The sequence below is a fragment of the Ranitomeya variabilis genome, chromosome 5 (assembly GCF_051348905.1).
Source record: "Ranitomeya variabilis isolate aRanVar5 chromosome 5, aRanVar5.hap1, whole genome shotgun sequence".
NCBI classification, from domain to species: domain Eukaryota; kingdom Metazoa; phylum Chordata; class Amphibia; order Anura; family Dendrobatidae; genus Ranitomeya; species Ranitomeya variabilis.
This window is the reverse complement of record NC_135236.1, coordinates 136,522,619-136,547,762: the sequence shown is the minus strand read 5'-3', so window position 1 is coordinate 136,547,762 and position 25,144 is coordinate 136,522,619. Positions and strand designations below refer to the sequence as shown.

Sequence of the window (25,144 nt, the reverse complement as noted above, 5' to 3'; positions counted from 1 at the left end):
CCTCATCCGAGGAGTCTAAGTCTGAGGCATCAGAGGGGGTTAATGCTCCCGGCTCATCCCCTGAATCTATTATTGTCTTAATATTCTGTAATAAGGAAGGTGATTCTTCTGCAACTGTCTATACAGGCCTGGCAGATTCTTTTGCTATATAGCCTAGGGAGTGTTTCCTTACATAGTGGACAAACCCTATTCTTTTGTTTGGAGGTGGCTTTCTTTCCCTAAAAGACACAGTATACAGGGTATCAGTGTGTGTGGTTTGCCTTACAAAGGCACTCACCCCTCCAGGACCCCGGATACCGCGGTAGCTTGTGCTTCCTCAGACATTCTGGGTGCAGGCTTTTCCGGATCCATCGCTGGTTCGGTCATTTTGGCAGGCAGACAGCTTGCTGTAGAGGACCAGCGACTTTTCGGTTGCTCCCATTATATAGAAGGAGCGGTGTGCGCGCCTCTGGAACAGCTTCCGCCCGGAATTGTCCAGCACACCGACTCCTTCGGCGTGTGACGTCACTTCCGGCGCGACCGGAAGTCGTCATCCTTCACTTCGGCGGCCGGCGTCGGTGAAGGACACGCCCCCTGCCCCGGACCTGCCTCCTGCCCAGAGCGGTCGCCGGGGAGTCCAGCGAGGGGAAACAGGCGCGGCACAGCAGCTCCTTCACCCGGACAGCACCGCACGCAGTGCCACCGAGCATGGCTGGCCCCCCCCCGCGGACCTCGGCCTCCGGACCGGAATCATCAGAGGGGTATCCCTCCGGAGGTAGGAGCTCTGCCACAGGCGTCCACCTGCAGGAACAGGAAACCAAACTGAGGAGAGAGTGGCCGCCCCATTCTTTTATCTCTACTGCAGGTTTCCTGTTACTGGGGGCGGATGCCATCTCTCATGTGCGGTGCGGTCATGGTGAAGGGGCATATGACGAGGGGCAGGGGGCTTAGATTTAAGCGCCACTCCAGAACTGAAAAACAACAACACTGGAATGAAGCTTTATCAAACAGAAGAAAAAAAAAGTTCCGATAATGATTGGACTTCCAGAGACACTGCAGCCATCTTCAGTCTACACATGTGCCGATACCTGCGCCTCTCCTGGCGCTCAGGGTGGGTTTGTTTGCTCCTATTTTGTGAAATTATTTCTCATAGAGTGAAAAACAGAAATGACCTGATGCTTTTCTGGCTGACTGACCCGACGATACAGTGTAAGTAAATAAATAGCTACAGCTTCGGTTTGCACAGAAATTCTGTATATTTTAGTCCCCCCCCCCCATACAAATCATACACAAATTGTTGTATTTTTTTTCCTTCACAGAAGAAATGGTTATTTTATTTGCAGTATCGTAAACAATATCTTCTGAGGAGCTGTGCTCTCAGCAGGCGTGATGCCGATGTACACGCGGACGTATAAAAATGTAGTCAGCACAGTGGAGTATGATGAAATGTACCGTACTCTGAGATGATCTGTAAGGTAACATGTGACACCAGAAATGCAGATTTCCCTGCGCTGGATCTTTCCCTGAGGAGTTCATCGTGCAGCTTCATGGAAGGACAATTCCACTACCAATAAATTCTCTGCGCTGGGGTAGGAAACTCTCAGAGGAGAACACGCCGGCACACCTGTCAGCAGCAGTTCTATAGACAAGAAGCAGAATGGCGCATGCATGACTGACCTATCCATTCAAGCCTGGCCTTGGTGGTAAGTCAGCCGTTCTGGCTCCGAGAAGGTATTACAGTGGTGGGACCTGCACCAATTTCTCACCTATCACCTAATTTCGGTACATTGAAATACGTCTTTATGTTGAGATGGCATGAATAAAACAAATACTATAGCCAGTACATTAGTACTACTAATAGTACATGCTCTTTGTTAAAGGTGATGAAGGGACAAGGTACATGGAATTAGAGAAACCAAGGAAAGTGTCTGAGAGTTTTGAAAAATATTTAGAATCCTCAGTGGTTGATACCTTTTAATGGCTAACTGAAAAATAGTTTTCTATCTACTGGCTAACACGGTACCAAGATATATATCTTTCTTGAGAGTTTTGAGCCATTCATTGGGATAAATGTTTGAGGGCCGATCCCAGGACATGCAGTCACATCTAGAACAACCCCGGAACTTCAGGATGTAATGCAACTTCTGCTTTACAGGGAAACTGTCCGTTAGACCTCATTCAGATATCTGTGATTTTTCACAGGCACAAAAACGTAGCCTGAGTTTCATCAGTGTTTTGTTTCCAAATTTCATCAGTGTTTCAGCAATAATTTTTATGGATGAAAAAAATATCACAAAGCTCCTCCTATTCATGGTGATGGTAATCCGGGAAGTCTTCAGGAGGCCAAGACTTTCACTAGGAAACCAGAGGTAGCACAGGATGAAATATATGCAATGTTAACCATTTCACTGCCCTCCAGTACTGTATCACACCAAAATTTGTATTTTATATTAGATCCGCAAGTGCAACTGAGGGCAAATCAGTGCACTTGCAGTCCTCAGCTCCTCTTCATGCAGCAATCCTTTGTCTCCACATTTCTAAAGACCAATCATTGGAGAGGTTTCTCCTATGTTATTCTGTGATACTTCTTGCTTAGTGAAAGTTTTAGACAGAGGTCACTCTTTTACATCAGTATTTGTAAGTCAAAACCAGAAGTGGAACAATTAGAGGAAAAGTATAATAGAAACATATGCACCACTTCTGTATTTATCACCCACTCCTGGTTTTGGCTTACAAATCCTGGGGTAAAATACTGAACATGGCCTTACTGACAGATACCCATTAAGTTCTTCATACTGGTCATAATATTTTGAAGCGACCTGGCATGTCCACCTTCCTATTGTCTTTCTGTCAACTACAGCTACTGAATGTCATAGACATGGAAAAGTGCACAAAAAAGTAGGAACATCATATCGGTGTCCATTTTGGTGGAGTCAGAGGTGGCGTCGGTAAAAACTGGACTGACTCTGAAACTATATAATAAGTTGGGTTCAGTACAGGATGTGCTGTAAATGTTTTCATAATTTGGGAAAGTTCTGAAATGTCCTATAAATGTCTGTTCTGTTCCTGATCTAAGCTTTTAGTGGAGATGAATCTGTGCTGCACTTTATGTACATGCTCAGAAGTGACCAGTGCTGTGGGGTCGTACATGAGATGAATCTGTGCTGCACTTTATGTACAGGCTCAGTAGTGACCAGTGCTATGGGGTCATAGATGAGATGAATCTGTGCTGCACTTTATGTACATGCTCAGTAGTGACCAGTGCTGTGGGGTCGTAGATGAGATGAATGGGTGCTGCACTTTATGTACAGGCTCAGTAGTGACCAGTGCTGTGGGGTCATAGATGAGATGAATGGGTGCTGCACTTTATGTTCCAGCTCAGTAGTGACCAGGGCTGTGGAGTTGGAGTCGTGAAGTCAGCAGTCAGGGAAATTGAGGAGTGGGAGTCAGAGTGGGTGGTTTGGCTTACCGACTCCACAGCCCTGCTGTCAATTTGGGTCCTAAAGCCAGACTACTAGATGGCTGCTCTTCTAGCTCCCTCTTCGATCACAAGCAGCTCAAATTTATTGGAAGAGATGAAAAATGTTCTTTCATCTCCTTTATGTACGAGTATATGAAATATGAGGCGAATGTAGTAAAAAAAATGAGGTCTTGCCATCTCTGAGAGCCTGTAATGGGTTGTCATGCCCTGGAAACATGGAAGAAAAAATGTAACTTTTAATGCAAAATTTCCAAATCTCCCTGTAAAAACAAACTCCAGAATACTGTACAAGTTCCTGCAGCAAAGCTCTGATCCTTACGACATATTCAATACAGAGGACAGATGCAAACTGCCTGCTGCAAAGTGACCAAATGTGCAGTCCTGATGTATAGCCGGGACCAAAAGAGATTGTCTTTAGTTTAGGCCATGTAGTTGTAGCCACTAAACATACAACAGCCAATAATAGGGCAAAAATGCAAATAAAGTGTACGCCACAGCAGAAAGGGGATCTGACCTCTGTGCCTACCTGTATTAGAAACAGGAATACAAGGTTCACATGAAGTCCTCTGTCAGTCCCTGGACTAGGCATCGCCTTTATTAATCATTCCCATAGGGGGGGGGCGACCAGCAAATAGCTTCTATAGTCATTTCCTTGAGAAATACAATACACTTTCATCTACCGTGTCCTGACAACTCACGGAGACAAGGCAGTGAGGGAGGGTGCCCCAGCGTTTCTAGCACACTGAAGACACAAACAAGGCATTAGGTAAACCATTATGAGCTTCATACAGGACATTTTTCAGATTTTTTTTTTTTTTAAACATTTTTTTTTTTTTAAACAAGGTCTTATTTTACTTCTGCGGCCAGAAGTACATAATTATTCTCTGATAGTTTTAGGTTTAATCACACAAAACCGCATTGTGAACAACCCCGTCCTGCAATTCCTCTGTGTCAGGTCTGGAACCGGGGGATAACGCTGCTGTAATGTTCTTATTACAAATACTAGCATCACCAAGGTTGAAATAAAATGATTTGCCAAAGCAAAACACTACCATAAAAGAAATGGGGAAGGCAGAGCTTATCTAGTCTATATGATCAGGAAATAACAGGGGAATGTAGCAGCTCCTAACTACTCGCAGCATTGGACAGTCCTGACTTCTCAAAGTTGGCTCCTGCGTGAACATTGTTTGGCAAGACCAAGAGGTACAGGAGAGGAGCCCATCAGAAAGCAGTTTGCATTTTCGTTAATATGACATAAATCAACAAACAAACCAACCTAAAACCTGATGAGTGCTCCAGGGGTATTTATCCCCCCAGCAAACACTGACATATGGTAGTGAGCAGCTTGTTCCTGTTAAGACTAAAGAAACTGTTCCTCCTTCACCCTTCACACTTTACCCTCCTGTCTCTGTGCCTACTGGAAGGGTCTTGGCATCTGATCTGCTAAGTCTCTGCTGCTGTACTGTTTATTGTGAAATTGCCAAACGCTGATCTCTCTGGGCCTTTCCATGTTTCATAGTAAAGGATATAAAATACTGGCAGCACAATCCCAATTAAAAGCATAATGACAACAGCATTCCACCATCGGATGCCCCAATCTGCTCCTAGATTGGGGTCTTTGTTCCTCGGGCCGGCAGAGAGCAGATGGCTGCTGGTACCGAGGTCCAATGATTCACTGAACAGCTCCTGGTTCTGCGCTGCAGCCTCAATGTTCTGGTCTATTTCCCGGAAGTACTGAGTTATGTTCTGGGTTTCCATCCGGGTGACCGATGCCTCGTCGCCAGATTCAATGACAAGGTCTATACAATCTGCTGATTGGCCGTTTTGTGTATTAGTGTCCTTGTGCCGCTCTGTTAGAAAGCCATGAACCTTGACTGGAATCTTGATGGTCTTTAAGGCGTACATGTCCTGCTCTGTTAATAACTTGTTTATCCTCTTAATGTCAGAAACCTATAGAAGGAAAATACATATTAACCAGGAGGGTGAATGCAGCGGGACAAAGAAACTGTGATGCCAATACAGTTACATTCACACAGGCAATGACGAAAATCACTGCAATTTAATAGGAGTTTTCCTTACAAAGCTCTCTCTGTAAGGTGTAGAAATAAATAGCAATTCCTCCAATATGGTATGGCACTTTACATTGTGCCTCAAAAGTAGTTTGACCGCATATGGGGTATTGGAGTACTCAGAAGAAACTGTACAACCGATTTTAAGGTGTATTTTCTACCATGAAGTACAATAAGTCATGCAAAAACCTCAATCAGTGGGATCCGTAGAAGCGTTCCAGGGTTATTGCCTCAAAGAGACAGTGGTCAGAATTGAAGAAAAATTAGCCTGGTCATTAAATTGAAAACTGGCGAGGGGGTAAAGGGGTTAACAGAAGGGTACCAACAATTTTGTATACTTCTGTATCTCTCCAGTCTTCCCCCATAAACAGTAACACACAGAGTTCCTGTCTTCTCTATGGGGGAAGGAATAATATAGTGCCAGGACCAACAGCAGCTTATCTGCCGGCCGCACAACAGGATGGAGCGACTAAAGTATAAATGACCAATCCAGAGCTCCTCCGACAATCTTTTAGGAAAGAGGTAGGAAACTCCCAAACACAGATAGTTGGATGATCCCAACCAAAAAATAGATTGTCAGGTTTCATAGACTTCTCGAACGCATATGGGGGCCTTAAAGCTGGTCATACATATACAGTGGCATGTAAAAGTTTGGGCCTCCCTGATTAAAATTACTGTTATTGTGAACAGTTAAGCAAGCTGAAGATTAAAAGGCCTAAAGATAAAAAGGACACATTTCCTTTGTATTTTAGGCCAAAAAATCTATATATTTTTTCATCTTTTACTATTTAAAAATTACAAAAAGGAAAATGGGCTGATGCAGAAGTTTGGGCACCCTTAGAGAAGTGTGCGCTCACATAACTTTGACCAAGGTTTCAGACCTTAACCCCTTCATGACCCAGCCTATATTGACCTTAATGACCTTGCCGTTTTTTGCAATTCTGACCAGTGTCCCTTTATGAGGTAATAACTCAGGAACGCTTCAACGGATCCTAGCGATTCGGAGATTGTTTTTTCGTGACATATTGGGCTTCATGATAGTGGTAAAAATTTAGGTCGATAATTTCTGCATTTATTTGTGAAAAAACAGAAATTTGGCAAAAATTTCGCAGTTTTCACATTTTGAATTTTTATTCTGTTAAACCAGAGAGTTATGTGACTCAAAATAGTTAATAAATAACATTTCCCACATATGTACTTTACATCAGCACAATTTTGGAAACAAAATTTTTTTTGCTAGGAAGTTATAAGGGTTAAAATTTGACCAGTGATTTCTCATTTTTACAACAAAATTTACAAAACCATTTTTTTTTAGGGACCACCTCACATTTGAAGTCAGTTTGAGGGTTCTATATGGCTGAAAATACCCAAAAGTGACACCATTCTAAAAACTACAACTACATCCGTCCTTTGCTCCTTACCCCTTCTATCTAGGTGACGTCACCCAGAATACGCCGCCCCCCTCTCTTCCACTGCTCTTTGCAGAAGCTTTTTTCCGGCCCACGTGTGCCAGCCAGCGGCGTTCCAGGCGCGCGGCGGCTGAGCACTTACCAGGGAGGACGCTGCCCACACCAGCAGGTGTCTCTGCCGCCCCACACTGCCTTTTCGGACTTCTTATTTCCAGATACCCGGACCGCTGGTGATCCCGCTCCTATGTACCTCAGCACAGCGCCAGCACCTCCACTGCAGTCATACCACAACCAGTAAGTGTGCGGTCTTTTAATTATTATTTTATTTTTATATATCTGCCACACATTTATATTCTCTTTTTGACATTTCTCTCGTACATTTAATACTGCGGTAACAGGAGGCATTTTTGCTGGCTCTGTGAGCATCTATTTATTAGCATTTTGATACCCTCATTGTGCTACGCCTTTTTTACTGTTGTTATTGCTGCTGGTGGTTGCGGCCATTCCTATACAGGCTGCCTCCACTGCTGGTTATCTTCCATCTACAGTTCTAGTTATATGCTTGCCCACTCCTCTGATTGTGTCTATATCTAGTTAGCGCGGTGTCTTAATCCATTTTCATTGTTTTCTTTTACCACATGACAGATTTAGCACAGTAGCTGTCTAGGCACCTGCAGCTCTCTAGTGTATCCCCCTGGGAGCACCTTGTGTTTTTATCCTTTTAAGTTTGTTAACCCTTCAGGTGTTTCACAGCAGCAGAAGCAACATGGAAGGAAAAAATGAACATTTAACTTTTTAGTCACAAAAATGATCTTTTAGCAACAATTTTTTTATTTTCCCAAGGGTAACAGGAGAAACTGGACCACGAAAGTTGTTGTCCAATTTGTTCTGAGTACGCTGATACCTCATATGTGGGGGTAAACCACTGTTTGGGCGCACGGCAGGGCTCGGAAGGGAAGGAGCGCCATTTGACTTTTTGAATGAAAATTTGGCTCCAATCTTTAGCGGACACCATGTCGCGTTTGGAGAGCCCCTGTGTGCCTAAACATTGAAGATCCCCCACAAGTGACCCCATTTCGGAAACTAGACCCCCCCAAGGAACTTATCTAGATGCATAGTGAGCACTTTAAACCCTCAGGTGCTTCACAAATTGATCCGTAAAAATGAAAAAGTGCTTTTTTTTTTTCATAAAAAATTTATTTTAGCCTCAATATTTTTCATTTTCATATGGGCAATAGGATAAAATGGATCCTAAAATTTGTTGGGCAATTTCTCCTGAGTACGCCGATACCTCATATGTGGGGGTAAACCACTGTTTGGGCGCACGGCAAGGCTTGGTAGGGAAGGCGCGCCATTTGACTTTTTGAATGGAAAATTAGCTCCAATCATTATCGGACACCATGTCGCGTTTGGAGAGCCCCTGTGTGCCTAAACATTGGAGCTCCCCCACAAGTTACCCCATTTTGGAAACTAGACCCCCCAAGGAACTTATCTAGATGCATAGTGAGCACTTTAAACCCCCAGGTGCTTCACAGAAGTTTATAACGCAGAGCCGTGAAAATAAAAAATAATTTTTCTTTCCTCAAAAATGATTTTTTAGCCTGGAATTTTTTATATTCCCAAAGGTAACAGGAGAAATTTGACCCCAAAAGTTGTTGTCCAGTTTCTCCTGAGTACGCTGATACTCCATATGTGGGGGTATACCACTGTTTGGGCACATGCCGGGACTCGGAAGTGAAGTAGTGACGTTTTGAAATGCAGACTTTGATGGAATGCTCTGCGGGCATCACATTGCATTTGCAGAGCCCCTGGTGTGCCTAAACAGTAGAAACCCCCCCACAAGTGACCCCATTTTGGAAACTAGACCCCTAAAGGAACTTATCTAGATGTGTGGTGAGCACTTTGAACCCACAAACCCACATGTTTATAACGCAGAGCTGTGAAAATAAAAAAAACATTTTTCTTTCCTCAAAAATAATTTTTTGGGCACACGTCGGGGCTCGGAAGGGGGAGAGCACCCTTTGACTTTTTCAACGCAAGATTGGCTGGAGTCAATGGTGGCGCCATGTCGCGTTTGGAGACCCCCTGATGTGCCTAAACAGTGGAAACCCCTCAATTCTAACTCCAACACTAACCCCAACACACCCCTAACCCTAATCCCAACCCTAACCGCAAACACCCCTAACCCTAGTCTTAACCCTAATTCCAACCCTAACTCTAATTCCACCCCTAACCCTAAGGCTATGTGCCCACGTTGCGGATTTGTGTGCGGATTTTTCCGCACCGTTTTTGAAAAATCTGCAGGTAAAACGCACTGCGCTTTACCTGCGGATTTACTGCGGATTTCCAGTGTTTTTTGTGTGGATTTCACCTGCGGATTCCTATTATGGAGCAGGTGTAAAACGCTGCGGAATCCGCCCAAAGAATTGACATGCTGCGGAAAATACAATGCAGCGTTTCCGTGCTGTATTTTCCGCACCATGGGCACAGCGGATTTGGTTTTCCATAGGTTTACGTGGTACTATAAACGTGATGGAAAACTGCTACGAATCCGCAGAGACCAATCCGCTACGGATCCACAGCCAAATCCGCACCGTGTGCACATAGCCTAATTCTAACCCTAACCCTAATTCTAACCCTAAGTGCAACCCTAGCCCTAAGTGCAACCCTAGCCCTAAGTGCAACCCTAGCCCTAAGTGCAACCCTAGCCCTAAGTGCAACCCTAGCCCTAAGTGCAACCCTAACCCTACCCCTAACGGAAAAACAAAAATAAATATATTTTCAGTATTTTTTTTAGGTATGCTTTCTTTTATTCACGGTAATGAAAGTCCTCGCCTGTTGCGGGGGCAAGGAGTTATTGCTTATATGTTAAAGTTACCGTTTTGTTTTTCTTTCTTTTATGTAAGATTTATGCAAGGTTTGTGAACGAGTGTTTCTTTCTTTTATGTAAGATTTATGCAAGGTTTGTGAACGAGTGTTTTTTGTGTTACTCTTCTCGAATTGTATATTATAAGAAAAAGTACTTTGATCATTGTCGTAGTTTTCAACTACTGTTTTTCTTGTAAAATTCTCTTCTCTTTAATAAAAATATATTTACCCACATATTTTCAGTATTTTATTATTGTCCCTACCTATGGGGGTGATAAAGGGGGGGTTTATTTACTATTTTTTTATTTTGATCGCTGTGATAGAACCTAGGGGGACGGGCGTAAGGGAGAGGAAGGCGCTTAGGACAGGACGGAGGGGTAGGGAACACTGACTGCGGCTGCAGATCGCCGCCGTCAGTTGGTGGGGGGGCCAGATTGGGGTCTCCAGCCATGGCTGATGCTATTGCAGCATCGGCCATGGCTGGATTGTAATATTTCACCAATTTTCATAGGTGAAATATTACAGATTGCTCTGATTGGCTGTTGAAAGTTGAACAGCCAATCAGAGCAATCGTAGCCATGGGGGGGGCGAAGCCACCCCCCCTGGGCTGAAGTACCACTCCCCCTGTCCCTGTAGGTCGGGTGAAATTGGAGTTAACCCCTTTCACCCGGCCTGCAGGAACGCGATCATTCTGTGGCACAGCATATGCGTCACAGGTCGGATTGGCACCGACTTTCATGACGCATACGCTGTCACAGGTCGGGAAGGGGTTAATTAGCCTGTTAGGGTCATGGCTTGTTCACCATCATTAGGAAAGGTCAGGTGATGCAAATTTCCCAGCTTTCAAAAAACCCAGCCTCCTCTAACCTTGTGCCAAAAAACAACAGCCATTGGTTCTTCTAAGCAGCTGCCTAGCACTCTGAAAATGAAAATGGTGGAGGTCCACAAAGCAGAAGGCTGTAAGAAGATAACAGAGTTTTCAAGTTGTTCTTTCCTCAGTTCAAAATGTAATTAAGAAATGGCAGTTAACAGGAACAGTGGAGGTCAAGATAAGGTCTGGAAGACCAAGCAAAATTTCAGTGAGAGCTTCTGGTAGGATTGCTAGAGAGGCAAATTGGAGCCCCTGCTTGACTGCAAAGGATCTTCAGAAAGATTTATCAGACTCTGGAGTTGTGGTACACTGTTCTACTGTTCAGAGGCACCTGCACAAATATGGCCTTCATTGCATAGTCCTCAGAAGAAAACTAGTGATGATTGAGCGTGCTCGGATATCGTGTTATCTTAGCATGCTCATGTGTTATCCGACTATCTTCAGCTGGCTCGAGAAATATGTTCAAACAGGCAATGCCCGCATCCGTTGCGGATGTTTAACAGCCGCGAATCATGCAGCTGCGGGGACTCGAACATATTACTCAAGCATGCCCGAGATACTCGGATAACACACGAGCATGCTTGAATAACATGATATCCGAACACGCTCGCTCATCACTAAATGATGGAAACATAATACCACCTGTAAAAAAACTGAAGTTGAAAGTAGGATAGCTTTTACAAATTGATAATGATCCTAAACACACGACAAAATTCACAATAGACTACTTCAGGTTGCGCCTTTTAAGGGTTTTACAATGGCCCTCACAGTCCCCTGATCTGAACATCATTGAAAATCTGTGGCTAGACCTCAGAATAGCAGTGCATGCAAGATAAACCAGGAATCTCACAGAACTTTTCCAAGAATGAATAGATGAAAATCCCTCAAACAAGAACTTAAAAACTCTTGTCTGGCTACAAAAAGTTTACAATCTCTGATACTTTCAAAAGGGGGTTCAACTTGGTGCTAACCATGCAGGGTGCCCAAACTTTTGCATCAGTCCATTTTCCTTTTTGGGGGTGAGAGCAGAAACCCACTGCTGAACAGCTCTGGCAGCAGCTTCTCTGCTATAGTACAATAGGGTCGGGTGTTATAATTCAAACTATGTGACCCTTATCTCCAATATATCATCTGTTGGGGAGAGTCGGGAGGCCCCCATATATATTAAGCAGTCTGTCGATCCCACCATTAACTTCTACTGCCAGCTACTATAAGATGGCAATACACCATAGTGAGGTGTCGTCCAACAACTATTCCTGTCACACTTTCCCCATACACTGCCGAGCATACTCCAATTCGGAGCAGGGAATAAACCGCTCGCAGCCACCGATGCAGCCACTTATTTCCTGGAGAAACAAAAGGTCAGGTCATGTTGAAATTTAACTAAAGTTTGGCTGATCCTGACAAAAACAGCAGGTTGAGCTGATGTGTATGGCCGCCTTAAAGGGAACCTATCACCCCCAAAATCGAAGGTGAGCTAAGCCCACCGGCATCAGGGGCTTGTCTACAGCATTTTGTAATGCTGTAGATATGCCCCCGATGTATCCTGAAAGATGAGAAAAAGAGGTTAGTTTATACTCACCCAGGGGCGGTCCCGGTCCGGTCCGGGGCCTCCCATCTTCTTACGATGACGTCCTCTTCTTGTAGTCACGCTGCGGCTCCGGCGCAGGCGTACTTTATCTGCCCCGGGAAAGGTCAGAGAGGCCCAGCGCCTGCGCACTGCAGTACTTTGCTCTGCCCTCAACAGGGCAGACAAAGTACGCCGGAGCCGTGGCGTGACTACAAGAAGAGGACGTCATCATAAGAAGATGGGAGGCCCCGGACTGGACCGCGACGCCCATCAGACCAGAATCGCCCCTGGGTGAGTATAATCTAACCTCTTTTTCTCATCTTTCAGGATACATTGGGAGCTTATCTACAGCATTACAGAATGATGTAGATAAGCCCCTGATGCTGGTGGGCTTAGCTCACCTTTGATTTTGGGGGTGACAGGTTCCCTTTATGGGAGTTTCTCAGCCAAAATATAGGTAATTAGCCTCAGCTAGCTACTCCAACTGGGGACATGGATGATTAGATCCTCAGCATTTGCTCAACAGAGGACAGGTTTCCTGTGCTGGCACATGAATACAGCAGTATTTGAGGTGGGCTGATAGTATACTTAATTTAAAAAGCATGCTAGCCCCCTTCTCTGTCCCAGTCAGTGCATTTATCCCAGTATAGAGGACTATGACAGGGAAATCAGCGGTACGTTATTACCTTGCAGCTATACTGCAGTGCCAGTTTGTTAAGGTTGTCATTCTCTGTAATGGCATGCTCCAACAGAACGATGTCACCGACTTTTTCTCTAGATGCACTCTGTCTGTGAAGCTCGCCTCCTCTTGCTCGCAGTTCCATAATGTCAAGTTCTTCTTCTGAGGAGCTGTCATGGTCTGCAGAGCCATTAGCAAATGTGTAAACATGGCTTCCTCGAGATGAATGGATGGTGGTCGGCGGATGGAACGAGTGAGAAGGACCCTTTTTCAGACGCATGGTTGTAAAAGCCCTGCAAGAGCACTCAAGTTATTGAAAAAGTTTCAGTACGTGAAATAGTATAAGACAGTCTCTTGTTTTAATACTAATACATGCAGGGTAATTAATGTATCGCGTAGCTTCAGGCAGTCACATCTGATATTACACGGGCAGGGCTCCCTCAGCACTGAAGGACAAGGCAACTGGCCAACCCTGGCAAGTGTCCAGAACCTGCAGCCCATGTGCTCATTATTACTGATAGGAGAGAGCTATACTGGGAGCTGTGTGGACACAGTGGGAAGAGCGCGTTCGGCTCCCTGCTACTGGACAAATACGAGGCGCTCATGGATGTAAGGCTGCTTTCTGCACCTCCACACCAACAAGTAAACACAGCGGCTAAAGGTACCTTCACACTGAACGATATCGCTAGCGATCTGTGACGTTGCAGCGTCTTGGCTAGCGATATCGTTGAGTTTGACACGCAGCAGCGATCAGGATCCTGCTGTGCCATCGTTGGTCGGAGCAGAAAGTCCAGAACTTTATTTCGTCGCTGGACTCCCGCAGACATCGCTGAATCGGTGTGTGTGACGCCGATTCAGCGATGTCTTCACTGGTAACCAGGGTAAACATCGGGTTACTAAGCGCAGGGCCGCGTTAAGAAACCCGATGTTCACCCTGGTTACCAGTGTAAATGTAAAAAAAAAACAAAAAACACTACATACTTACATTCCGGTGTCTGTCCCCCGGCGCTGTGCTTTCCTGCACTGTCAGCGCCGGCCAGCCGTAAAGCAGATTACAACGGTGACGTCACCGCTCTGCTTTCCGGCCGGCGCTCACAGTCAGTGAGTATGTAGTGTTTGTTTTTTTTTACATTAGCACTGGTAACCAGGGTAAACATCGGGTTACTAAGCGCGACCCTGCGCTTAGTAACCTGATGTTTACCCTGGTTACCCGGGGACCGGCATCGTTGGTCGCAGGAGAGCTGTCTGTGTGACAGCTCTCCAGCGACGCTGCAGCGATCGGCATCGTTGTCTAGATCGCTGCAGCGTGGCTAAATGTGACGGTACCTTAAGGCATCGTATATTCTTCCATTTCAACAATCCTGATGACTGCAGAAGGAGCCTCCCCCCACTGCTCGGTCAGCAATGGGAGATGGGAAAAAGCCCACGCCTCAGTCGGTTACCAGAGCAAAGTAGAAGAGAATGGGAGGGAATTATATCCTGCGTTTTCTGCTAAATTATTGGTAAGATTTTCACCAAGTTCAGAAAAAAAAACAAATAAAATATTGTCAAGCGTTTCTTATATTCTGTGACAAAATCAGCAAATAAGCAATTCTGACATACAAAATTCTTCTTTTTTGCAAAGTCCTTCTGCGTGCCAAATTCAACTACGACAGTCATATATAAAGTCACTTTTTTATGGATATTCAAGTAATTTTTTAGTCTTTTGTGATAGATGGAGCTTCATTTGTATGTCACCATTATATGCTGCTTTTTTTTTTTTTTATTAATAATACTGTTATTTACAGCAGCTGTGCTACTAATAGCGATTTGGTTTGACAGTGGCATTTATATTTACTTTTTTTTACCTGCTATTTTTTATTTATATTACACATTGTGCCCCCACATAAGGTAATAAAAGACCTTTTGGTGGAAGATGGGGCTTTCAATATTTCAATTATCATCTTATTTCCTTTGTAACTGGGGCTGATTTATTAGCCCCAGTTACAGAGAAAACGCAGCCTCCGGGGCAGTACAAATAGTCTATGTGGCGTAAAATGCATTAAACACATTTAAAAAGTGTATAACAGCCCAACCTAAATAGAAGACCGAAACCAAGAAACCATAAAAATCTGTGCAATATATGAAGATACAAGATAATAAGGTCCACAGAGCTTGGCCCTTCGTATATTTTCGTAGCATTTAGCACTTCACCCAGTATATGATATGTTGTATTTTCTATGCTAGAGGGTTTGATGTCTTATAGATCGGGGGTATTTGTGGCCCCAACACTTATCATGGTGATTTATTATGTCTTGTATTCAGTATTGTACTGTTATGCAGTTTTTAACTTTTTAAATGCTTCTGTATTTTTTGTGGCATGGGTTATTTGTACTAATTCACCTAAGAAACTATAAATATATAGAATATAATATATATATATAGAATATATATATATATATATATATATATATATATAGAGAGAATATATATATATATATATATATATATATATATATATATATATATATATATATATATATAGAGAATATATATATATATATATATATATATATATATATAGAGAATATATATATATATATATATATATATATATATATATATATATATATATATATATATATATATATATATATATATATATATATATATATATATATATATATAGTCCTTCAGTGCACAAGGCCTGCTTTATATAGCTACCTTTTTTTCTTTTTTTGCAAGTTGCTATACTACCCTTAATATAGGTTATCAACAGCAGATTGCTGAAGGTCCGGCAGCCGACACTGCCACCGATCAGCTGTTCTGAGCTCCTGCTGAATGTAAACAGTAAATGAAGCTGAACAGCGCAGCTTTTCTACAGTGATCTTCAGTCTCCAAGTGCTGACTCATGGAATACATAATACAGGTGTAAGAAGCGGGATCCAAGACTACACATCATACCTTGTGGTACGTGTCAGCCGCTCAGTGTAAAGTCCTCGGTGATATTTGTGTCCTGCAGCTTTAGACCTCGCTCACACTGGATGATAACATATTACAGCAGCAGGCTTTTTCCCTCCACTGCATTAACCCCTTCACCCCCAAGGGTGGTTTGCACGTTAATGACCGGGCCAATTTTTACAATTCTGACCACTGTCCCTTTATGAGGCTATAACTCTGGAACGCTTTGACGGATCTTGGCGATTCTGACATTGTTTTCTCGTGACATATTGTACTTCATGTTAGTGGTAAAATTTATTCGATATAACTTGCATTTATTTGTGAAAAAAACGAATATTTGGCGAAAATTTTGAAAATTTCGCAATTTTCCAACTTTGAATTTTTATGCCCTTAAATCACAGACATATGTCACGCAAAATACTTAATAAGTAACATTTCCCACATGTCTACTTTACATCAGTACAATTTTGGAACCAAAATTTTTTTTTGTGACGGAGTTATAAGGGTTAAAAGTTGACCAGCAATTTCTCATTTTTACAACACCATTTTTTTTTAGGGACCACATCTCATTTGAAGTCATTTTGAGGGGTCTATATGATAGAAAATACTCAAGTGTGACACCATTCTAAAAACTGCACCCCTCAAGGTGCTCAAAACCACATTCAAGAAGTTTATTAACCCTTCAGGTGTTTCACAGGAATTTTTTGAATGTTTAAATAAAAATGAGCATTTAACTTTTTTTCACACACAATTTATTTCAGCTCCAATTTGTTTTATTTTACCAAGGGTAACAGGAGAAAATGGACCCCCAAAGTTGTTGTACAATTTGTCCTGAGTACGCTGATACCCCATATGTGAGGGTAAACCACTGTTTGGGCGTATGGCAGAGCTCGGAAGGAAAGGAGCGCCATTTGACTTTTCAATGCAAAATTGACTGGAATTGAGATGGGACGCCATGTTGCGTTTGGAGAGCCCCTGATGTGCCTAAACACTGAAACCCCCTACAAGTGACACCATTTTGGAAAGTAGACCCCCTAAGGAACTTATCTTGATGTGTGGTGAGCACTTTGACCCACCAAGTGCTTCACAGAAGTTTATAATGCAGAGCCGTAAAAATAAAAAATCATATTTTTTCACAAAAATGATCTTTTTGCCCCCAATTTTTTATTTTCCCAAGGGTAAGAGAAGAAATTGGACCCCAAAAAATGTTGTGCAATTTGTCCTGAGTACGATGATACCCCATATGTGGGTGTAAACCATTGTTTGGGCGCATGGCAGAGCTTGGAAGGGAAGGAGCGCCATTTGACTTTTCAATGCAAAATTGACTGGAATTGAGATGGGACGCCATGTTGCGTTTGGAGAGCCCCTGATGTGCCTAAACATTGAAACTCCCTACAAGTGACACCATTTTGGAAAGTAGACCCCCAAAGGAACTTATCTAGATGTGTGGTGAGCACTTTGACCCACCAAGTGCTTCACAGAAGTTTATAATGCAGAGCCGTAAAAATAAAAAATCATATTTTTTCACAAAAATGATCTTTTCGCCCCCAATTTTTTATTTTCCCAAGGGTAAGAGAAGAAATTGGACCCCAAAAAATGTTGTGCAATTTGTCCTGAGTACGCTGATACCCCATATGTGGGTGTAAACCATTGTTTGGGCGCATGGCAGAGCTTGGAAGGGAAGGAGCGCCATTTGACTTTTCAATGCAAAATTGACTGGAATTGAGATGGGACGCCATGTTGCGTTTGGAGAGCCCCTGATGTGCCTAAACATTGAAACTCCCTACAAGTGACACCATTTTGGAAAGTAGACCCCCTAAGGAACTTATCTAGATGTGTGGTGAGCACTTTGACCCACCAAGTGCTTCACAGAAGTTTATAATGCAGAGCCGTAAAAATAAAAAATCATATTTTTTCACAAAAATGATCTTTTTGCCCCCAATTTTTTATTTTCCCAAGGGTAAGAGAAGAAATTGGACCCCAAAAAATGTTGTGCAATTTGTCCTGAGTACGCTGATTACCCCATATGTGGGTGTAAACCATTGTTTGGGCGCATGGCAGAGCTTGGAAGGGAAGGAGCGCCATTTGACTTTTCAATGCAAAATTGACTGGAATTGAGATGGGACGCCATGTTGCGTTTGGAGAGCCCCTGATGTGCCTAAACACTGAAACCCCCTACAAGTGACACCATTTTGGAAAGTAGACCCCCTAAGGAACTTATCTTGATGTGTGGTGAGCACTTTGACCCACCAAGTGCTTCACAGAAGTTTATAATGCAGAGCCGTAAAAATAAAAAATCATATTTTTTCACAAAAATGATCTTTTCGCCCCCAATTTTTTATTTTCCCAAGGGTAAGAGAAGAAATTGGACCCCAAAAAATGTTGTGCAATTTGTCCTGAGTACGCTGATACCCCATATGTGGGTGTAAACCATTGTTTGGGCGCATGGCAGAGCTTGGAAGGGAAGGAGCGCCATTTGACTTTTCAATGCAAAATTGACTGGAATTGAGATGGGATGCCATGTTGCGTTTGGAGAGCCCCTGATGTGCCTAAACATTGAAACTCCCTACAAGTGACACCATTTTGGAAAGTAGACCCCCTAAGGAACTTATCTAGATGTGTTTTGAGAGCTTTGAACCCCCAAGTGTTTCACTACAGATTATAACGCAGAGCCGTGAAAATAATTTTTATTTTTTTTCTCAAAAATGATTTTTTAGCACCCAGCTTTGTATTTTTACAAGGGTAACAGAATAAATTGGACCCCAAAATTTGTTTTCCAATTTGTCCTGAGTACGCTGATACCCCATATGTGGGGGGGAACCACTGTTTGGGCGCATGACAGAGCTCGGAAGGGAAGGAGCGCCATTTGGAATGCAGACTTAAATGGATTGGTCAGCAGCCGTCACGTTGCATTTGCAGAGCCCCTGATGTACCCAAACAGTACAAACCCCCCACAAGTGACCCCATATTGGAAACTAGACCTCCCAAAGAACTTATCTAGATGTGTTTTGAGAACTTTGAACCCCCAAGTGTTTCACTAAAGTTTATAGCGCAAAGCCGTGAAAATAAAAATTCTTTTTTTTTTTCACAAAAATGATTTTTTAGCCCCCAGTTTTGTATTTTCACAAGGGTAACAGGATAAATTAGACCCCAAAAGTTGTTGTCCAATTTGTCCTGAGTACGCTGATACCCCATATGTGGGGGGGAACCACTGTTTGGGTGCATGACAGAGCTCGGAAGGGAAGGAGCGCCATTTGGAATGCAGCCTTAAATGGATTGGTCTGCAGGCGTCACGTTGCATTTGCAGAGCCCCTGATGTACCCAAACAGTACAAACCCCCCACAAGTGACCCCATATTGGAAACTAGACCTCCCAAGGAACTTATCTAGATGTGTTGTGAGAACTTTGAACCCCCAAGTGTTTCACTACAGTTTATAACGCAGAGCCGTGAAAATAAAACATCTTTTTTTTCCCACAAAAATGATTTTTAGCCCCCCAAATTTTTATTTTCCTAAGGATAACAAGAGAACTTGGACCCCAGAAGTTGTTGTTCAATTTGTCCCGAGTACGCTGATAACACATATGTTGGGGTAAACCCCTTTTTGGGCGCACGGGAGAGCTCGGAAGGGAAGGAGCACTGTTTTACTTTTTCAACGCAGAATTGGCTGGAATTGAGATTGGACGCCATGTCGCGCTTGTAGAGCCCCTGATGTGCCTGGACAGTGGAAACTCCCCAATTCTACCTGAAACCCTAACCCAAACACACCCCTAACCCTAATCCCAACGGTAACCCTAACCACACCCCTAGCCCTGACACACCCATAATTCTAATCCCAACCCTAATCCAAACGTAAATGTAATCCAAACCCTAACCCTAACTTTAGCCCCAACCCTAACTTTAGCCCCAACCCTAACTTTACCTCCAACCCTAGCCCTAACCCTAACCCTAACCCTACCCCTAACCCTAACCCTAAACGTGACTGAAATACGTGGCACTGAAATACGTGGCACTGAAATACGTGGCACTGAAATACGTGGCACTGAAATACGTGATACGTGGCACTTAAATACGTGGCACTGAAACACGTGGCACTGAAATACGTGATACGTGGCACTGAAATACGTGGCACTGAAATACGTGGCACTGAAATACGTGGCACTGAAATACGTGGCACTGAAATACGTGGCACTGAAATACGTGGCACTGAAATATGTGATACGTGGCACTGAAATACGTGGCACTGAAATACGTGGCACTGAAATACGTGGCACTGAAATACGTGATACGTGGCACTGAAATACGTGGCACTGAAATACGTGGCACTGAAATACGTGATACGTGGCACTTAAATACGTGGCACTGAAACACGTGGCACTGAAATACGTGATACGTGGCACTGAAATACGTGGCACTGAAATACGTGGCACTGAAATACGTGGCACTGAAATACGTGGCACTGAAATACGTGGCACTGAAATACGTGGCACTGAAATACGTGGCACTGAAATACGTGATACGTGGCACTGAAATACGTGGCACTGAAATACGTGGCACTAAAATACGTGGCACTGAAATACGTGGCACTGAAATACGTGGCACTGAAATACGTGGTACTAAAATATGTGGCACTGAAATACGTGATACGTGGCACTGAAATACGTGATACGTGGCACTGAAATATGTGATACGTGGCACTGAAATACGTGGCACTGAAACACGTGGCACTGAAACACGTGGCACTGAAATACGTGGCACTGAAATACGTGGCACTGAAATACGTGGCACTATGACTGTCAGAAAATGTTCATTAAACGGTTAGGGGTGAGGTTAGGGGTAGAGTTAGGGTTAGGGTTTGGATCCCTTTATCACCTTGATGGTGGTGGGTGGCTTTTCAGTGTGTTTAAATGCATGCGTTTTTAACGCAAACAAACGCATGTGCTTAAAAACGCAAGAAAATACTGCAGGTTGTATTTCTGAAAATGAACGCATGCAGAAAAAAAACGCATGCGTTTGAAAACGCGACCAAACGCGTACAAAAAAACCGCATGCGTTTTCAATGTTAAATATAGGGAAAAAACGCATGCGTTTTTTTGTGCAAAAAACGCTGCAGACAAAAACGCAAGTGTGAAACCAGCGACGCTTTTTATAGCAAAAAAGTTTTTGCGTCTCCACATTTTGAGACCTATAATTTTTCCACATTTTGCTCCACAGAGTCATGTGAGGTCTTGTTTTTTGCGGGACGAGTTGACGTTTTTATTGGTAACATTTTCGGACACGTGACCGTTTTTGATCGCTTTTTATTCCAATTTTTGTGAGGCAGAATGACCAAAAACCAGCTATTCATGAATTTCTTTTGGGGGAGGCGTTTATACCGTTCCGCGTTTGGTAAAATTGATAAAGCAGTTTTATTCTTCGGGTCAGTACGATTACAGCGATATCTCATTTATATCATTTTTTTATGTTTTGGCGCTTTTATACGATAAAAACTAAAATATAGAAAAAATAATTATTTTCGTATCGCTTTATTCTCAGGACTATAACTTTTTTATTTTTTTGCTGATAATGTTGTATGGCGGCTTGTTTTTTGCGGGACAAGATGACGTTTTCAGCGGTACCATGGATATTTATATCAGTCTTTTTGATCGCGTGTTATTCCACTTTTTGTTCGGCGGTATGGTAATAAAGCGTTGTTTTTTGCCTCGTTTTTTTTTTTTTTTTCTTACGGTGTTTACTGAAGGGGTTAACTAGTGGGGCAGTTTTATAGGTTGGGTCGTTACGGACGCGGCGATACTAAATATGTGTACTTTTATTGTTTTGTTTTTTTTTATTTAGATAAAGAAATGTATTTATGGGAATAATATATTTTTTTTTATTATTATTTATTTAGGATTTTTTTTTTTTTTTTTTTTTTACACATGTGGAAAAATTTTTTTTTAACTTTTTTACTTTGTCCCAGGGGGGGACATCACAGATCATTGATCTGGCAGTGTGCACAGCACTCTGCCAGATCGACGATCTGCTGTGCAGGGCTGCAGGCTTACCAAGTGTCTGCTCTGAGCAGACACTCGGTAAGCCACCTCCTTCCCTGCAGGACCCGGATGCCGCGGCCATCTTGGATCCGGGACCTGCAGCCAGGAAGGAGGTAGGAGACCCTCGGAGCAACGCGATCACATCGCGTTGCTCCGGGGGTCTCAGGGAAGCCCGCAGGGAGCCCCCTCCCTGCGCGATGCTTCCCTATACCGCCGGTACACTGCGATCATGTTTGATCGCGGTGTGCCGAGGGTTAATGTGCCGGGGGCGGTCCGTGACCGCTCCTGGCACATAGTGCCGGATGTCAGCTGCGATATGCAGCTGACACCCGGCCGCGATCGGCCGCGCTCCCCCCGTGAGCGCGGCCGATCGCGTATGACGTACTATCCCGTCGGCGGTCATACGGGCCCACCCCACCTCGACGGGATAGTACGTCAAATGTCGGGAAGGGGTTAATGCCAGTTTTTTTTTTTTTACTGTTGACATTTCCTCCAAAGAAATGACTGTGTACACATCTTTTCAACAAGAGCTCACAGACACGGCCTTGTCTAACAGATGTGAATATGGAGCTATGGGATAAATATGTACTGGCAAACGTCCATAAAGCGAGAGCACAGGAAACCACAATTACAGAGGAGAATTCATAGGTTTACCCAATGCACATCAAAGAGCACATCTGAAGAATACTGCTCATGTCTATGAAAACAGGGTCAGACCAACAGAAAACATCTGATCACTTTGGAAATAAGGGGAACTTAAAGCCCAGCCCTGTTTGTTTGCTACATGTATATGTACACTCACCGGCCACTTTATTAGGTACACCATGCTAGTAACGGGTTGGACCCCCTTTTGCCTTCAGAACTGCCTCAATTCTTCGTGGCATAGATTCAACAAGGTGCTGGAAGCATTCCTCAGAGATTTTGGTCCATATTGACATGATGGCATCACACAGTTGCCGCAGATTTGTCGGCTGCACATCCCAAAGATGCTCCATACAAGGCAGGATGGATCCATGCTTTCATGTTGTTTACGCCAAATTCTGACCCTACCATCCGAATGTCGCAGCAGAAATCGAGACTCATCAGACCAAGCAACGTTTTTCCAATCTTCTACTGTCCAATTTCGATGAGCTTGTACAAATTGTAGCCTCAGTTTCCTGTTCTTAGCTGAAAGGAGTGGTACCCGGTGTGGTCTTCTGCTGCTGTAGCCCATCTGCCTCAAAGTTCGACGCACTGTGCGTTCAGAGATGCTCTTAGGCCTACCTTGGTTGTAACGGGTGGCGATTTGAGTCACTGTTGCCTTTCTATCAGCTCGAACCAGTCTGCCCATTCTCCTCTGACCTCTGGCATCAACAAGGCATTTCCGCCCACAGAACTGCCGCTCACTGGATTTTTTTTCTTTTTCGGACCATTCTCTGTAAACCCTAGAGATGGTTGTGCGTGAAAATCCCAGTAGATCAGCAGTTTCTGAAATACTCAGACCAGCCCTTCTGGCACCAACAACCATGCCACGTTCAAAGGCACTCAAATCACCTTTCTTCCCCATACTGATGCTCGGTTTGAACTGCAGGAGATTGTCTTGACCATGTCTACATGCCTAAATGCACTGAGTTGCCGCCATGTGATTGGCTGATTAGAAATTAAGTGTTAACAAGAAGTTGGACAGGTGTACCTAATAAAGTGGCCGGTGAGTGTATGTGTGACCACCAATCTGCACAGGGCAGGGCTATATATACACATACATTCACACAGATGTGTGAAAAAGTGTTCACCCCCATCCTGATTTCCTATTCTTTTGCATGTTTTTCACACTTCAATCACCTAACAAATTTAAAATATATTAGACAAAGATAACAAAATCCAGTTTTTAAACTGAAGATATTTATTAACGGAAAAAGAAATTAAAATGTCAACACTGTTGTTGGGTGGTTCAGGGACCAGGGACTCCTTCCCTGTCCCCAATACTAGGAGGCCCCCTAGCTCGCCCTGTTCCCCGTGTTACTTCTGATGGAGAAGATGCCGGGGCCACGTACCTTGCCTTAGCTCCTCAATTCGGCCTCAGTCTGTACCCTGCCCCCACCCAGGGAAGTAGTAGTGTACCGTATTACACCAACCAGTCTAAATGTAATAAGTACAGAGATAATGAAAATTAAGAAACAAACATACAAATATACTCACACATATCAGATGAAGGCACCAGGGAGTGGAGGATGGGGTTAAACCAAAGTAGGAGAAGAAGGGGAATTATCACCCCCCAAAAACCTAGCAACAGTCACAGATAAATCCAAACACCTTCTCAAATAACAACCACCCACAACCTCCAGCCATGCAGAAAAAGACTACTCTGACGATGAGTGCTATCCAGGGCCGGAGTTTATATAGGAGATGGCAGTGGTTAACAGTGCTCAGATAAGTCTTAAAGCAGGAAAGCTTCCAGGAGCTCTCAACTGAGCATTGATAAAAGAAACCTGCACAGTTTAACCCTCAACTGGTGAAGTGGGGTTTGCCACACCCCAGAGAATTTTTGTTCAGCTGCCATTCATTGAAAAATGCTTGTATGAGGATACGTGTCTCACTAGCTTCCATCCATTTCCTTGTCAACAGGATGTCATCAAGGCCGCTCTCTTCTGGCACGCATAACAGAGCTAGCTGTCGCTAATTGCTCTCTTGGCCTTGCTGAACCCCACATTACCACTCATGTAATTCTTTTTTACACATTTTCAAATTTTGAAAATGTCTTTATTTTAATCAAAGCATTACATTTTCTGATACTTGTGGGTGTCAAAAATTTGTTATACTAATGTGTAATCAATCGCCAATAAGAAAATGATTAAAACAAACATGATCTTTGCATTTTCTGTAAAAATTAGAGATTTCTAAACACTGGGGTATAGGAAACCCCACCTCACCAGTTGCGTGACAAAAACCCCACCTCACCAGTTGAGGGTTAATAAGAAGGTGAAGTGCTTCTTATCAGTGCAGGAGAAATCAGACACTGTGGTCTTTTGGCTCTTCTCCGTCACGGTAAACCCATGACACCAAACCTACAGGGTCCTGTGTGAAAAAGTGCTTCCTCCTTAAAACATAAATGAACTGTGGTTTATCACATCTTTGGGAGGCAGAGTCCAAATTCCCTAGCCATAGGCCTGATTACTGGCACACCTGTTCTCATTCAAGAAATCACTTAAATAGGACCTGCCTGACAAAGTGAAATAGACCAAAAGATCATCAAAAGCTAGACATGTCGC

At 43.4% G+C, this 25,144-nt stretch overlaps 1 protein-coding gene across 4 annotated transcripts in view; it reads right to left on the bottom strand.

Moving 5' to 3' along the window:
* Positions 1-1,273: 1,273 nt before the first annotated feature.
* Positions 1,274-25,144, bottom strand: part of LYSMD4 (LysM domain containing 4) — a 33,918-nt gene continuing 10,047 nt past the window's right edge. For all 4 annotated transcript variants that reach the window (XM_077263375.1, XM_077263374.1, XM_077263373.1 and 1 more), the window contains 2 exons: positions 12,934-13,219; positions 1,274-5,410 (listed from right to left, as the gene is read on the bottom strand). In XM_077263375.1, coding sequence (XP_077119490.1) covers positions 4,904-5,410; positions 12,934-13,206 — 780 coding nt within the window. In that variant the 5' untranslated portion in view covers positions 13,207-13,219 and the 3' untranslated portion in view covers positions 1,274-4,903. The remainder of the gene's footprint in view (positions 5,411-12,933; positions 13,220-25,144) is intronic.